The sequence below is a fragment of the Telopea speciosissima genome, chromosome 7 (assembly GCF_018873765.1).
Source record: "Telopea speciosissima isolate NSW1024214 ecotype Mountain lineage chromosome 7, Tspe_v1, whole genome shotgun sequence".
Lineage (NCBI taxonomy): Eukaryota > Viridiplantae > Streptophyta > Magnoliopsida > Proteales > Proteaceae > Telopea > Telopea speciosissima.
Genome location: NC_057922.1, coordinates 7,716,401 through 7,731,601, shown reverse-complemented (window position 1 = coordinate 7,731,601; position 15,201 = coordinate 7,716,401). Strand labels below are relative to the sequence as shown.

Below are 15,201 nucleotides of genomic sequence, written 5' to 3'. Positions count from 1 at the left end.
TCTTCCGGGCAAGACAAATTGTATTGGATGAGTGTAGAGCATCATATTCAGAGAATGGGGCATGAACCTATAGAATATTGGGCTGAAATGAAAGAAAAATATCTCCCAATGTCTTATAGAGATCGGATGTTGGACCAGATGATTACTCTTTGACAGGGCAGCATGTTAGTTGCCAAGTATATGAGTAAGTTTGATGAATTAATGGTCTGTTGTGATGTGAATGAGGATTCCACAGTGACTCTTTCTCACTTTCGTACTGGTCTTAAGCCTGAAATAAGAAAAGAGATGATTCCACACCCTGTGGATTCAATTGAGCAAGCATTCTAGTTGGCACTGGAATTAGAACAGTACATTAGGCAACCATTAGAAAATATGGTTCCCAATCTGCAGAGTTTGCTTCAAAGACATTTTCCGATAGTGAGCGGGTACCTAAGTCTGCCCATTTAGCCTCTAATGTATCCAGAGGAAGCAATCCTTCCCATTTCACATTTAAAGATTCCAAAGCTAAAGGACCTGCTACAGAGATTTCTAAGGCCAATAACAAACCTGTGTGCTATCGTTGTAATGGCGTTGGACATTATGCCTATTGATGCCCAACCCATAATCTTTTCACTAGAACCAATGACAGTAAAGAAGAGTCAGAACATGCTGAAGAAGAATGTGTGCACGTTCCTGAAGAAGGGGCCAGTGATGAAGAGGCCCAAGAGTTTTGAGAGATGACAACTTGCATGAACGTTGTGAGGTGTATGTTTACTCAACCAAAGACTGAGTATGATCGGTGAAGAACTAGTATCTTCCACACTTCCACTAAGTGTGGGGATAAAACTTGTAAGGATATCATAGACAATGGGAGTTGTATGAATGTGGTTTCCCGGGCTATCATTTCTTGATTAGGTCTTAAGCCGGAACCTCACCGGCTTCCTTACAAGGTTGCTTGGGTAGATCAAACCACCATACCTGTTAGTTAGCATTGCTTAGTTCCTTTACAATTTGCTGAGTATCATGACGTTATTTGGTGTGACATTCTACCCATGGTTGTGGCACACATTTTATTGGGAAGACCTTGGTTGTTTGATCTTGACCTAGCACATTTCGGTAGATCAAATATTTTGCGTTTGTCTACAAAGGGAATAAGATCAAACTCAATCCCTCCCAACCTAGACAGTTGAAAGCAAGAGGTAGGAAGGTGGACACTCCTCAAGTTACTCAAAAAAATCCTTTGCACATTCATAGTAGGCAACAATTTGAGAGAGAATGCATAGATCACTTCTTGATCTATTTCCTGGTTTTCAAAGAAGTAAAAGAGCATTCCCTAGATGTTCCATTAGAGATCCCGAGAGAGGTTACTATTATACTCTTTGAGTTTAGTGATGCCATCCCTAATGAGTAACCGGATGAACTTCCTCCTATGAGGGATATTTAGCATGCAATCGACCTCATTCTAGGATTCTCTTTTCCTAATCTTTCCCATTACCGAATGAATCCTACAAAACATTCTGACGTGAAAAGGCTAGTTGATGAACTTTTGAGAAAAAGATTCATAAAGAAAGTCTAAGCCCATGCACAGTGCCAACATTGCTAACTTCCAAGAAAGATGGTAGTTGGCGCATGTATATAGACAATCAGCAATCAAGAGCTATTGATCTTCAATTGGAGATGCATATGAACATATTAAGCATGAGCATCTAAGCAAAGGGATCAGGTTATTGAGCTACAACCTGCTTATCTGCCTACATAAGAGGTAACTTGTATTTTGGCCTTTGAGCCATTGTGTATCTCTTTTATAGTGACTGTGTAGAAGGTATTGAGGCCGTGATCCTTGGTGAAGTGTAACACCCCGCATGCATGTCATGATTATTTTATTGATATATAGATGGAATTGAATATTTTTATACTTTTGTGAATATTTTATTAATATTTGTAGGGTAAATTACTCCCCCCTCCCCTCGATTATGCCCGAATGACAAGCCCCACCCCTGACTATATTACCCTCTTCTTCTTCTTAATCTTATTCTTCCTCCTCCTCTAACCCCTTTCCTGCAACTCCGCCCCCACCCTGCTGCCAACGCAACCCATCTCACCGCCCCAACTCATGCTCTCTCCTTGCCCTTTCCCTGCTGCCAACGCAACCCTTCTCACCGCCCCCACTCATGCTCTCTCAATATTTCAGAATTTGATTCAAAACAGAGAGAATTAAGAAATCAGGTTGGAATTAGGATTCCATGGAATTAGGGTTTGCTTGTGGTCCTGTTCATTTCGTTTGCAACTCCTGGGTTCAATCTAAGAAAGATCATCAGGAAATAGAATCTTCTTCTCTAATAAGGTAATTTTCTGTCACCGGCAAGATCGATGTTGGTAAAATTTTCAACTAGTTTTCGTATCTAATTAAAGATTCAAGGTTAATTGGTCAAGACTAGACTTCGTTGAAAAAAAATTTTCCGCCAATTTGGACCTCTGTGACAAACACTCCTCCCCAAACCCATAACTGTGAGTGAAAGAGAGAGAGAAGGGTCGGTAAAACCTTTCCTCTATATTAACCTGATCATTGATTACAGTTGTGTTTGTGGGAAAACCAATTGGGTTTCGACAAATGTCTGCTTTGCTATAAAAAGCGTTAGATTGATCTGTTTTTTTTTTTCTGGCTGTACAGAGAGTGGAGAAGAAAGAACCAAGAAGGCAAGAACGGAAAAATGCAGTAGGGAATCCATTTTTCTCTTTCTCTATTGGATGACTGACTCTACACCAAGCTGCTCAAACTACCAACCGTGATCCATCCGTAGCCATTTTTTCTTTTTGTTAGGATTCCTCTCGAGTGTGCTTTATCAATGCTAGAAGCAGGTTTCGTTTTTTGTGAATTTTCTTTTTAATGGGAGATAGAGAGTGAGGAGTTCACAAGAAACCATAAGGAAAGCTTGGAACTTTGTACTCTCATATCTGATGAAATATTTTTGTCTGGGCTGCGGAATGATCTAGTTGTTTCATGCAATCTTTTACTTCTTGGCTTTCGATGAGCTTTTTGGCAATTACTGGGGTTTCACTCAAACTTCCAAAGATTTTTGTGAAAATGTCGGTGGGTTTTTATTAGATGACTTTGAATTGCAAGCTCTCTGGATTCAACGGCAAATTGCCAGCCAATGCAAAACCGAAGAAGGTGAGAGGCTCTACTGGTGGTTGGAAGTGGTGAATGAAGCTACTGTTTTCCTGGGTTTTTAGTATCATTATTGTGCCTATATGGGTTTTGGACGTCGTGAGGGCGGCGGTGGTGGATACAGCCGTGGTGGTAACCGTGGCTACAGAAGCGGTGGTGATGGTGACCATTACTCAAGCTGGAGAAACTAGGGTTTCTAGAGATGTTTTTAGGGTTTTGATATGGTTAGGGGGTATTATTGGAATATCACAAACATAAGGGCATTTTGGGTTTTAATTGAATATATTTAGGGTGATGTCATCACTTGGGGCTTGTTATTAGGGCATAATCGAGGGGAGGGGGGAGTAATTTACCCATATTTGTATCATGGTGGGAATGCCATACTGTTCTTTGGTATTATTTATATGATGTTATATTATTTTAATGTGTCTTAAAGCTGCTGGAGCAGTGAATTGAAAGGAAATTAAGAAGAAACAGAGAAGTTGAGTCAAAGACGAGGGATCCATGACTATGTACTATAATACAATGTATGTATGTTATGTGAGGGAAACATGGGTATGAATTGTACGATGTGATGTGTTTATTGAATGATGCTTGATCTATATATTGTTATATGAATGAATGCCATGAGAATGCTTAAAGTGTTTATTTGATAATATTTGGATATTGTATGAAGTATGACATGAGATGTTTATATGAAATGATGACATGCATATGGTTTATGAGTGTGATATGAAATCTGATATATGCCATGTAATGAAATATGGATGAGAACGATTTCACATGTTATGCCAAGAGAAAGTAATGAATGATTATGGAATGAAAAAGGTAATAAAGAGATGATATAAATGAATGAAAGAGAATTATGTATATATGTATGGTTAATGGTAACTTTGTAAAACATCCCTGTGGCTACCGTCCCCTTTCCAGTAGGGGGTTATGTACTGGATGAGGGCCTTATGATGAGTAAGACCATGTCCGCTCCAGGGCTCCCATTGCCTGGAACAAGGTGTAGATGTGGCCTATAATGAACTAGAGGCCTAGAGCTTGTCCTTCCCTAGGGCTATTGTGCCTGGACACATGGGAGTAGACATGTTTAGTATGATGTTTATAGATGAGGCCATGAGGGTTCCTCCAAGGCTCCTGTGCTTGGATACATGGGAGTAGAGACCGTCTATATTAGTATGATGCTTATTAGATGAGGGTTCCTTCCCTAGGACTTTGGTGCCTTGATACATAGAAGTAGAGCTTGTCTAAATGGTATGATGCTTATTAAATGAGGGTTCCTCCCCCAGGGCTCTGGTGCCTAGATACATGGGAGTAGAGCTCGTCTATAATGCTTACCGTATCATTCTCCTCAGGGCTGCAACGCGTGGGAATACAAGTAGAATAATGATACGAGGTCGACTACTACCCTCAACAGATTGTGCACTACGGTAGTTCACTAAATGGCCGAGACCTAACCTAACTAATTAAGCAATGAATTTCTATGGTTTGTCATTTATGTCTTTGTATCGATTATTGTATCTTGAATGCTTGTGTGTATATAATCATGTGTACGTCACTGGGCATAAGCTCACCCCATATATGTTGATATTTTTTAGACGAGGAGACTGGTGAGGAGGCTTGTACAACTCTAGTGTATGTGAGTTGAGAACCCAAGGTTAGGGCTTAAGGGCCCAAAATACATTTTGTGATGTTAAGAATAGTTGACTTTTTGAATTGTAAATAACACTTTGGTATGCTTGATTCAGACTTTTGTATATGCATAAATGTAGCTATTTGCCACCAGAGCATAAATTAACTCTTAAAATGTAATTTAACCTGTATGCGATACTGGGACTTTTGCTACTACTTTTACATGTTTATTTGTGACCTTCTGGGTTGGCGCTTGCGAGAGTAGTGCCTAGAACCATGTGTTCGGGATGTTACATGAGAGGTATTGAGGCCCAGATCCTTGTGAATGGTTAATAGATCCTGGAAAACTATTGTGTATTTGATCTCGGGGTGATCATTGTGTGAGGGTGTTTCTCCTACCTTGCAAGGAGATTGTGTTAGTGGAATTTCTAAGCCAAGGGCTTGGAGAGTGGACCTAGAACGGTATTGAGGCTGTGCCAATTCACTGTAAAATTGGTGTGTGCACTCTCTTATTACATGAAGGGTATTGAGGCCCGGATCCTTGTGAATGGTTAATAGATCCTAGAAGACTATTGTGTTTGATCTCGGGGTGATCATTGTGTGAGGTTCTCCTACCTTGCAAGGAGATTGTGTTAGTGGAATTTCTAAGCCAGGGGCTTGGAGACTGGATGTAGAACGGTATTGAGGCCGTGCCAATTCACTATAAAATCGGTGTGTGCATTCTCTCTTCTTTCCCCATCTCCTCCATTTATTTTATTGTGTATTTGTTTATCTAAAGAATTGTTGTAGTTTTGAGATAGCCTGAAAAGAAATCAAATTGCTCCAACATTCTGCATTACCTAATTCACCCCCATCTCTTGGGTTGCCTATACAATCCTATAGAATCTGTTGTGGGTCAGCATATCCTCTCTTCCATCTCCATCATCTTTCTCTTCTACTTCGCAGGTACTGGTTTCAAGTCCCGGTTTCGCTTTGGCCCGTCAGTCTTTGGCCCTTTTCTCTTCCCCTGGGTTGAACCCCATTTCGCTCCATCTCTCTCCCTCCGACCCTATTCATCCTACTATTGTCCCTCGCCCCCCTCTTCGTGTTTACCGCCGGCACGACACAAGCTTCCCTCCCTATCCTAAGAAACGGCCTTACAGTTACTATGCCTTGCCTTGCCTTGCAATGAGAAGATTTTGCCTCTTAGTAGGGATATTAGAGATCACGTCTTATGTCGTGGCATTTCGGATCCCACTGTTGGGTAGTGCGCTTCTTTGCTTTGTTGTTTTGGAATTTTGTTTCCTTCTTTTTGTCGGGTTCTCGAGTTCTTAGCCCTTCTTGTGGGCTGTGGTAGGTTGGGCCTTCCCTTTGTTTTGGCAGGGCCTTGTAATTGGTTTGTATTTGTTTGTTCTCTCCCCTCTTTCTTTCCTTTGGTAATGAATGTTTATTCATCCAAAAAAAAAGTCCTGGTTTCGCTACAGGGTGTCTTAAGTGGAGATGTATCCAGCTGTATCGGGTTGTCTCGACCCGTATCGTGATACAACCTGAGAAAAGATTTCTAATTTGCCGTATCATATCTTCCAGGTATTGTAGCAGTGTATGCAGATACTGATCTATATCGGGGCGTAGTGGATGATATATAGCGATACTGAACACCTTTCTTGCTTTTGGCATATAATACGGGCAGTAAAGGCCTTGCCTTGTCTGCCTCGGCTTCGCCAAGGCCTCAAGGCTCCTGGCCGCTGCCTTGGCTTGCCTTAGCAGCATAACAAAAAGGTTCTACTATTTGAGTTTCCGACATTCATCCACTTTTTATTTATTTGGTGTTTAGTACATACTCTTGCTCCTCAAAAATATCACTTTGAGAATATACAGATTTTAAGGAATGGTAATTAATAGTCTAACTTCCCACTTTTTTAAATTTATTTTCCATGTTTTCCCTCAATCTGTAACATGGATTCAAAGTGGACCCTCGTTTACAACATGGGAAGTAAAACCACTTAGGCTATCTTTGGTATCATTTTTCTTTTTGATTTTTGCCAATTTAACATAAATCATTAATGAAAACCATTTTTTATCAAAACATAAAAATGGTTTGGTAACCAATAGACATAAAATGGTTTTTTGAAGAAATTGGTTTGGTATCCCTATGTACAAAATGGTTTTTTGAAAAAAGGGGTTAAGAGATGTTCCCTTCACCCACCTTCTTTATAACTCCTTCAGCTTCCCAAGCCCTTTGAGTTAAATTGCAAAGCATAAAAATCATATTCACGGATAAGAATCTGCAGAACTCAAACAAAATGTTAGATTTCTTCATGCTGTAATACTATTTAGGGATCCCTACTATTTATACCATCTTGAATTTAATTTCTTTCCAAATTTTTAGCTTTTTGTTTGAAAGAAGAAAGAAAAACTTTTCTTTTCAGAACTCATTCTTTTCTTCTCTTTGGATGATGATCTGTTCCCAATTTCAGATCGAGGTTTTCGTTGAGCGTTTCTTATTGGCAAATCTGGTTCGTTTCTTAATGGCATTTCTGGTTTGTTCTCCTGGCAGCTCCATCCCAAGTAGCTTCTCATCTTCCTAATCATATCTTATCTGTCAATCTCTTTTTTCTTCATCAAAGTACAAGGGTCTGTTCTATATGGGAAGGGAGAGGAAATCAGATGTTGGATGGGGGCGTGAGGAAGATACTGAGACGGGAAGAGAATGGATAGGGTATGGTGTGTGGGTGATACAGAGATGGAGAGAGAGACTGAGGTTGCAGGTGCTGGAAAGACGAAGAAGTTTTCTATTTTTTTTTTAAAGAAAGAAGATGAGGGAAGAACAAAAAGATGGAATTGAATATTAAAAAAATAAAGAACAACAACAAAGCACAAGAGTGCGTTTCCAGAGTGGGTTTCCGGTTTTGTATGAGCCACATGTCAATTCATTACCGTGCAAGGAGAGTCCTCTCCCTCCTCCTCGCTGAGCCGGATTGGGAGTAACAGATCTGGTCTCCGTTTTCTCTGCAACCCAGGAACGAAGCAGGAGTAATAGATCTGGTCTCCGTTTTCTCTGCGACCCAGGAACAGAGGAGAAGTGAAAGGGGACAGGAAGAAGAAAATGGGAGATTGGGGGGGTTGCAGGGGTTGAGGCGGGAGAGGAAGATAGGAGATTTGTGGGGAAGGGAGAATGAATGGGGGGGGTTGTACGGGAAGGGGTGGGGAGCCGATGAGCAGGGAATGGTTGCAGGGAAGAGGGTGAGAAGAAGACGAAGAAGAATACGAAGAAGCGAGGAGGAGTGGGGCTTGACTTTCTAATAACAAAACCGAATGACGCTTTTACCCCCAGTTTTGTGACATATAAGCACATGTTCATTAACATTGAGCGAAAAAATAGATCAAAAATAGCTTTTGGCCACAACACAAAAATGGGTCAAGAGTCGTTTTTAGTTTTTGATTTTTTTTCAATCATTTTTAAATGGAAACAGGCTCTATAAACGATACCAAACACAACCAAAAACGTTTTTTAAGGCAAAAATTAAAAGTAAAAACTATACCGAAGATGGCCTTAGAGTAGTACATCAAATAGTAAAATGATAAGTAATCAAATTTAATGCATTAATTGCTTAAAAATCCCAAAGCAGACAGTCTTTAAGGAATAGAGGGAGTATTTAATTTACATTTTTATATTTCAATTGGTAAATATATGATAATTCCTTCTTTCTAATGTTTATTGAAAGAGTTTTTCTCTAAAATTATTCCTCTATGTCCCAGTAATGTTGGAAATACTTTGATTAGTAAGTCTTTGCCTTTTCCTTTATTTATGGTTGAATTCTCTCTGATAGAATTGCTGTACACTACTGATTAATTTTTATCTCACAGGTTGGCATATCTGCTTCATTTGCAATAAAAAATCTCAGTTTTATTGCTTTTGCTGCCCAATTGCTGTTTGCCAACCCTGCATCAAAGCCGCTGAATTTGCGATAGTTAGAGGGAACAAAGGCTTCTGCAATGACTGCTTGAAGCTTGCTCTACTCATAGAACAAAATGAGGATGTTGACTCTGATGGGGTATGTTTCCTATCTTATAAGTTAAGATCCTTTGATACCTAAACTGCATTTTCCTCCTTTTGATGAGTTGATATGTGGAGAGGGCAAAATTCTTGGTTAGTACTTAGTAATAACATAAATACTGCTTTGACTGACTTGAGAATTCCTTTCCTTTGCCTCATCCCTTACAAAGAAGGAGCTTCTACTTTGACTGACTTTCGGCCCATCTCCCTCTGCAACCTCTTCTACAAATTCATTGCTATAGTCCTTGCCAATCGTTTGTGTTAGCAACCATTATGTCTTAATGCTTAAGTGATTAATGAGATCACCAAGCTCCTTTATTTGTAATAAAAGAAGAGAGAATAAAATTACAATAATGTTCCCTCGTAGCTGACTCTAACTAATGAGTCGGCTATGGGAGAAAAACCCCACACTACCCTTACGGCTACATAACTCAATACTCCCCCTCAACTTGGTGCATAGATATCACACATGCCCAACCTGAACAAAATAGGATGAAATAACTTCCCACCCAATCCTTTAGTGAAGACATTAACCAATTGATCATCTGACTTCACAAAAGGCATACAAATTTGTCCACTTTCTAACTTCTCCTTGATGAAGTGTCTGTCAATCTCCACGTGCTTGGTTTGGTCATGCTACAGTGCTACACTGGATTATGGGCAATACTAATCGCGGCTTTGTTATCACAACACAACATCATTGGGAGACGAATAGAAACACCAAGGTCTTGAAGTAAGCTTTGAAGTCACAGTAATTCATAGATTCCTTGTGCCATAGAGCGGAACTTTGCTTCAACACTAGACCTTGCCACAACATTTTACTTCTTGTTGCGCCAAGTGACAAGGTTACCTTCTACAAACATATAATAACCTAAAGTAGACTTCTGGTTAGGAGATCCACCCCAGTCAACATCAGTGTAGGTTTCATACGAAAGTGATCATGCGAAGACAAAAGAACCCCTTTTCCTGGAGCTGATTTCAAGTAATGAAGAATGCGAAGAACAACAGCCATATGAGTGGAGTAGGGATAATGTATACCATGAACCAACTGACCAAACTTACTGCAAATGTAATGTTTGGTCTTGTATGGAGGAGATAAATCAATTTTCCCACTATTCTTTGATAACGGCCTTTATCAACCAATTCACCATCTTTATCCTTCAGTCGAGTACCAACATGCATAGGTGTATCACACTATCACAGGGATGGCAACCCAACAAACTAGTCTCAGATAAAAGATCCAAGACATACTTCTTTTGAGAGAGAAAGATGCCTTTTGAAGAACGAGCAGCTTCAATCCCAAGAAAGTACCTTAATTTCCCTAAATCCTTTATTTCAAACTCACATCCTAGCAAGCTCTTCAGACGGGAGATCTCTTCACCATCATTTCCTGTCACCACAATGTCATCAATGTAGACTATGAGGATAGTGACCCTGTCACTAGACCGCTTGATGAACAGAGTGTGATCAGCATTAAGTTTGTATCCCACCGAAATCATGGCCTTGTGAAATCTACCAAACCAAATTCAAGGAGACTGGTTCAGACCATAAAGTGCACGCTTCAGTTTGCAGACTTTGCCATGAGTTTTATTAGATGAAAAACAAAGAGGAATCTCCAGATACACTTCCTCCTCAAGCTCTCCATGAAGGAAAGCATTCTTGACATCAAGTTGCTGCAAATCCCACCCCAAATTTATAGCACATGATAATAAAACACGAACAATATTCAGTTTTGCAACAGGAACAGAGGCCTCCCGGTAGTCTATCCTATAAGTTTGAGTGAAACCCTTGGCCACAAGTTTGGCCAAGTCTTGCTTTGTACCTGTCAACTGTGCCATTCATCTTCTGCTTGATTAAAAACACCCACATATCCAACTGGTCTCTTCCCTAGAGGAAGAACAACAAGGTTCCAAGTGTCATTTTTTCCTAAGGCTTTCATCTCTTCCATCATAGCTGCTTTCCATTTTGTATCTGCAAAAGACTCCTGCCACTTCTGTGGAATAGAAACAGAAGAAAGAAAAGACACAAAAACATCATAGGAAGGAGAAAGCGAATCGTAAGAAACAACATGAGATATGGGATGTTGCTTACATGTCCGAATACCTTTACGAACAACAATAGGTAACTCAAGAAATGAAGAATCCTTACCAGACGGAGTAGTAGGCTCTAGTTCAAAGGATAGCGATGGGATGAGTAAAGGCACTGTGGTTTCAACTTGCTTCTTAGGAGTTCGAGTGAATACACAAAGATTTAGACGGTCAAGTCTACTTTGGATTTTTTTAACCTGTAGTCTAACAGAACCAGGAGTGGGCTCCCCTGAATTGTATCCAAAGAAGGCTCTCCCTGAACATGAACCTGAACCGGCTCCGGTTCCCCCTGGAGTGGAACAGCAGAAGGAGCAGCAAGTAATGATGAAGGAGCAACAAGTAATGATTCAACAATAATTGGAACATCTTCACCAGTCTCAGTGTTAAACTCCCCCTGAAGAGGTGACGATGAATAGTAGGCTAAGGACTAATGGAAAATAATGTCCATAGTCACGAGGACACGTCTTGTTGGAGGATGATAGCACTTGGAGCCTTTCTGAGTTGTAGAATAAACCAAAAAGATATGCTTGACCCCACGAGGATCCAGCTTCCCATGGGAGTGATGATTGCGAGCATAACAAACACACCCAAAAACCTTTGGGGGAACAAGAAAGGAGGATGAACCCTAGAGGACATCAACCTGAGCACGGGAATCCTGAACACGAGTAGGCAAACGGTTGCTCAGATAGGCAACAGTAAGAACAACATCACTCCTGTACGGGGAAGGAACATTGCGGTCAAACATCAGAGCGAGAGCCATCTCTAGTAGGTGGCAATTTTTTCTCTCAGCCACACCATTTTGAGGTGTATCGACATAGCTGGATTGATGAAGAATCCCATGATCAGCCATATAATTTTGAAACCGACCCTCCATGTATTCTGTGCCATTGTCACTGCGGTGAATTTTCAGAGTGGCATTAAGTTTGAACTAACTTGTGAAAAAGCTGAAAACATCGAAACACTTCTCTTGTGTTGCATCATATATACCAATGTGGTGCGACTATGACAATCAATAAAAGTAACAAACCACCGATGACTAGAAATAGAAGCTCGACGAGCAGGGCCCCATACATCTGAATGAACAATAGTAAAATAAGAAAGATTTCTTTTATTTAACGGGGAATAACTAGAACGAGTCTGTTTAGCCAAAACATAGGCTTCACAAAAAAACTCATCCTTGTTTCAATTTTTTACTAACTGGGGAAACAAATGAGATAAAGTCCCAATGGGGGGATGTCGACGAGCAGGGCCCCATACATCTGAATGAACAATAGTAAAATAAGAAAGATTTCTTTTATTTAACAGGGAATAACTAGAACGAGTCTGTTTAGCCAAAACATAGGCTTCACAAAAAAACTCATCCTTGTTTCAATTTTTTACTAACTGGGGAAACAAATGAGATAAAGTCCCAATGGGGGGATGTCCTAGCCTACGATGCCACTGATATAAGTCAGAAGAGGCAGAATGTAACTGATGAGCGTGAGAGGGAACGACAATAAAAGACTGTGAACTACTATCAAGCAAGTAAAGACCACCATGCACTTTACCAACCCCAATCGTTGTCCCTGTCACCAGATCCTGAAAGCCACAATGGGAGGGAAAGAATGATACTTTGCAATTTAAATCCTTAGTGAGACTACTAATAGACAGTAGATTAGTAGAAAAAGAAGGAACATGCAAAACAGAGGATAAAGTAAGGCTAGGAGAGCAATGTATAGACCCCTTTCCAGATATAGAACTGAAGGAATCAATCTTGGGAATTGGGGAATGACTTGTGTCATTATGACACACAACCCACTTTATTTATAATAATCGAAAATAGGAAAAAAGACAAGAATGCCCTTAGGGCAACATTACAATATTACTTAGGACAGAATTATCCTTAATCCCATATTACAACACTCCGTTTCAAGTTGGTGCATAGATGTTAATCATGCCCAACTTCCTAACAATAGAACTACACAACTTAGTACTCAGTCCTTTGGTAAGGATATCTGCCATCTGATCATCTGAAGGAACAAAGGTAATGCATATCTGACCACTATCAAGCTTCTCCTTAATAAAATGATGGTCTATCTCAACATGCTTTGTTCTATCATAGATGAACCGGATTGTGCACAATGCTGATTGTGGATTTATTGTCGGAGTACAATCGCATTGCTAGCTTCACTGGAATTCCAAGGTCCTGCAGTAGGCCTTGGAGCCAAAGTATCTCACATATACCATGGGCCATAGCTCTGAACTCTGCTTCTGCACTTGAACGGGCTACAACAGTTTGCTTCTTGCTTCTCCAAGTCACAAGATTTCCTCCCATATAGGTACAATAGCCAGAGGTAGAACGTCTGTCATCAAGAGACCCTACTCAATCGGCATCTGTATATGATTCAACAAGCATGTAAACATGTGAAGAAATTAGAACCCCATTCCCAGGTGCAGGTTTCAAATACCTCAAGATCCTATACACAGCATCCAAATGGGAAGTGTGAGGATCATGCATATATTGGCTAACAAAGCTGACTGCAAATGCAATATTGGGACGAGTGTGAGACAAGTAAATCAGTCTGCCGACCAATCTCTGATACTGCTCCTTGTCAACAGGCTCTCCTTCCTTTGATCGAAGATGAATGTTAGGTTCCACAGGAGTTTCGACTGGTTTACACGGTCAACAAGTCCATGGTATACTCTCTGGTATAAAGAGAATCCTTTGGCAGAGTGGCCACCTCAATACCCAGGAAGTACCTAAGTTTACCCAGATCTTTAATCTCGAACTCAATATCCAAAAACTTCTTCAAAGAGCTAATTTCCTCCTGGCTACTCCCTGTAATAACTATGTCATCAACATAGACTATCAACACAGTTATATCAGTAGTAGTTTCCTTTATAAATAGTAAGTGATCTGCATTGCTTTGTTTGAACCCAATGGAGATCATCGCCTTATGGAACCTACCAAACCATGCCCGAGGAGACTGCTTTAAACCATAAAGAGCTCGATTGAGCTTACAAGCCTTGCCCTGTGTTCGCTGAGAATCAAATCCTGGTGGGATATCCATGTATACCTCTTCAGATAGTTCTCCATGTAGAAATGCATTTTTTACATCTAGCTAAAATAGGTCCCATCCCTTGTTCACTGCATAGGACAGAAGAACTCTCACAGTGTTCATCTTGGCCACATGAGCAAATGTCTCATGATAATCAATACCATAGGTCTGGGTAAACCCTCTTGCAGCAAGCCTAGCTTTATATCTCTCAATACTTCCATCAGCCTTGAGTTTCACTGTAAAAACTCATTTACATCCTACAACTCTCTTTCTAGGTGGTACCTGAACCAAATCCCACGTGTTATTTTTATCTAGGGCTCTCATCTCCTTATTCATAGCTTCTTTCCAGTCCGAGTGAGCCAATGCCTCCTGCCAAGATTTAGGAGTAGAAACAGAGGACAAAGAAGCAAGAAAGGTCTGATGATTAGGAGACAGGGATTCATATGATACCATATTAGAGATGGGATGATGTGTACAACTGCGTTTACCTTTTGTAGTAGCAATAGGTAAATCTAAAGAAGGATCACTGGAAGAAGATGAGGATTGCTTACAGGAGGAGGTAAAGAGTCAGTGGAACCTAGAATGGTGCCTGTAGATTGGTTAGGAGGGATGGTAGTATGCTTGTCATCCAGTCTTTGTTCCTTTTTTCTGGTAAACACTATAAGTGACTTTTCCCCTTCCTCAAGTTGCTCCCCCCTTTTACCCACAACAAAAAAAAAAGTTGCTCCCCCTGAATGGGAGCTTCCATTTTTTGTTCCTGACAATTAACCCCTTCCTCAAGAACAACATCTTCCTCCCATGGCAACCCTATAGGCAGAATAACTTCAAGGACCTCTTCACTTTGAGCAGATTCCTCTTGAAGAGGGACAAGGTAGAAAGGAATGGACTCTTGACATACCACATCCATAGACACAAATTTTTCCAGTGGAAGGATGATAACATTTATACCCATTCTGGGTAGCAAAATTGCCTAGAAAAATACACCTAAGCCCCCTAGGATCCAATTTCCCATGAACATGGGGATTACGAACAAAAGCAACACACCCAAAAATCTTGGGAGGAATAGGAAAAGTAACGGATCCAAACAAATATTCTAGAGGACTCTTATTACCCAAGACATGGGAAGACATCTTGTTAATAAGAAAGGCTGCAGTCAATACAACATCCCCCAAAAAACGAACAAAGATATTCATGGAAAACAATAGGGACTGAACTACCTTAAGAAGATGGCGATTTTTTCTTTCTGCCAACCCA

At 40.4% G+C, this 15,201-nt stretch overlaps 1 protein-coding gene across 2 annotated transcripts in view; it reads left to right on the top strand.

Annotated features, from left to right (window-relative positions):
* The window catches only part of LOC122668139, a 62,087-nt gene that overhangs the window by 17,531 nt on the left and 29,355 nt on the right, over positions 1-15,201 (top strand). For both annotated transcript variants that reach the window (XM_043864721.1, XM_043864720.1), the window contains exon 3: positions 8,633-8,820. In XM_043864721.1, the coding sequence (XP_043720656.1) occupies positions 8,633-8,820 (188 nt within the window). The remainder of the gene's footprint in view (positions 1-8,632; positions 8,821-15,201) is intronic.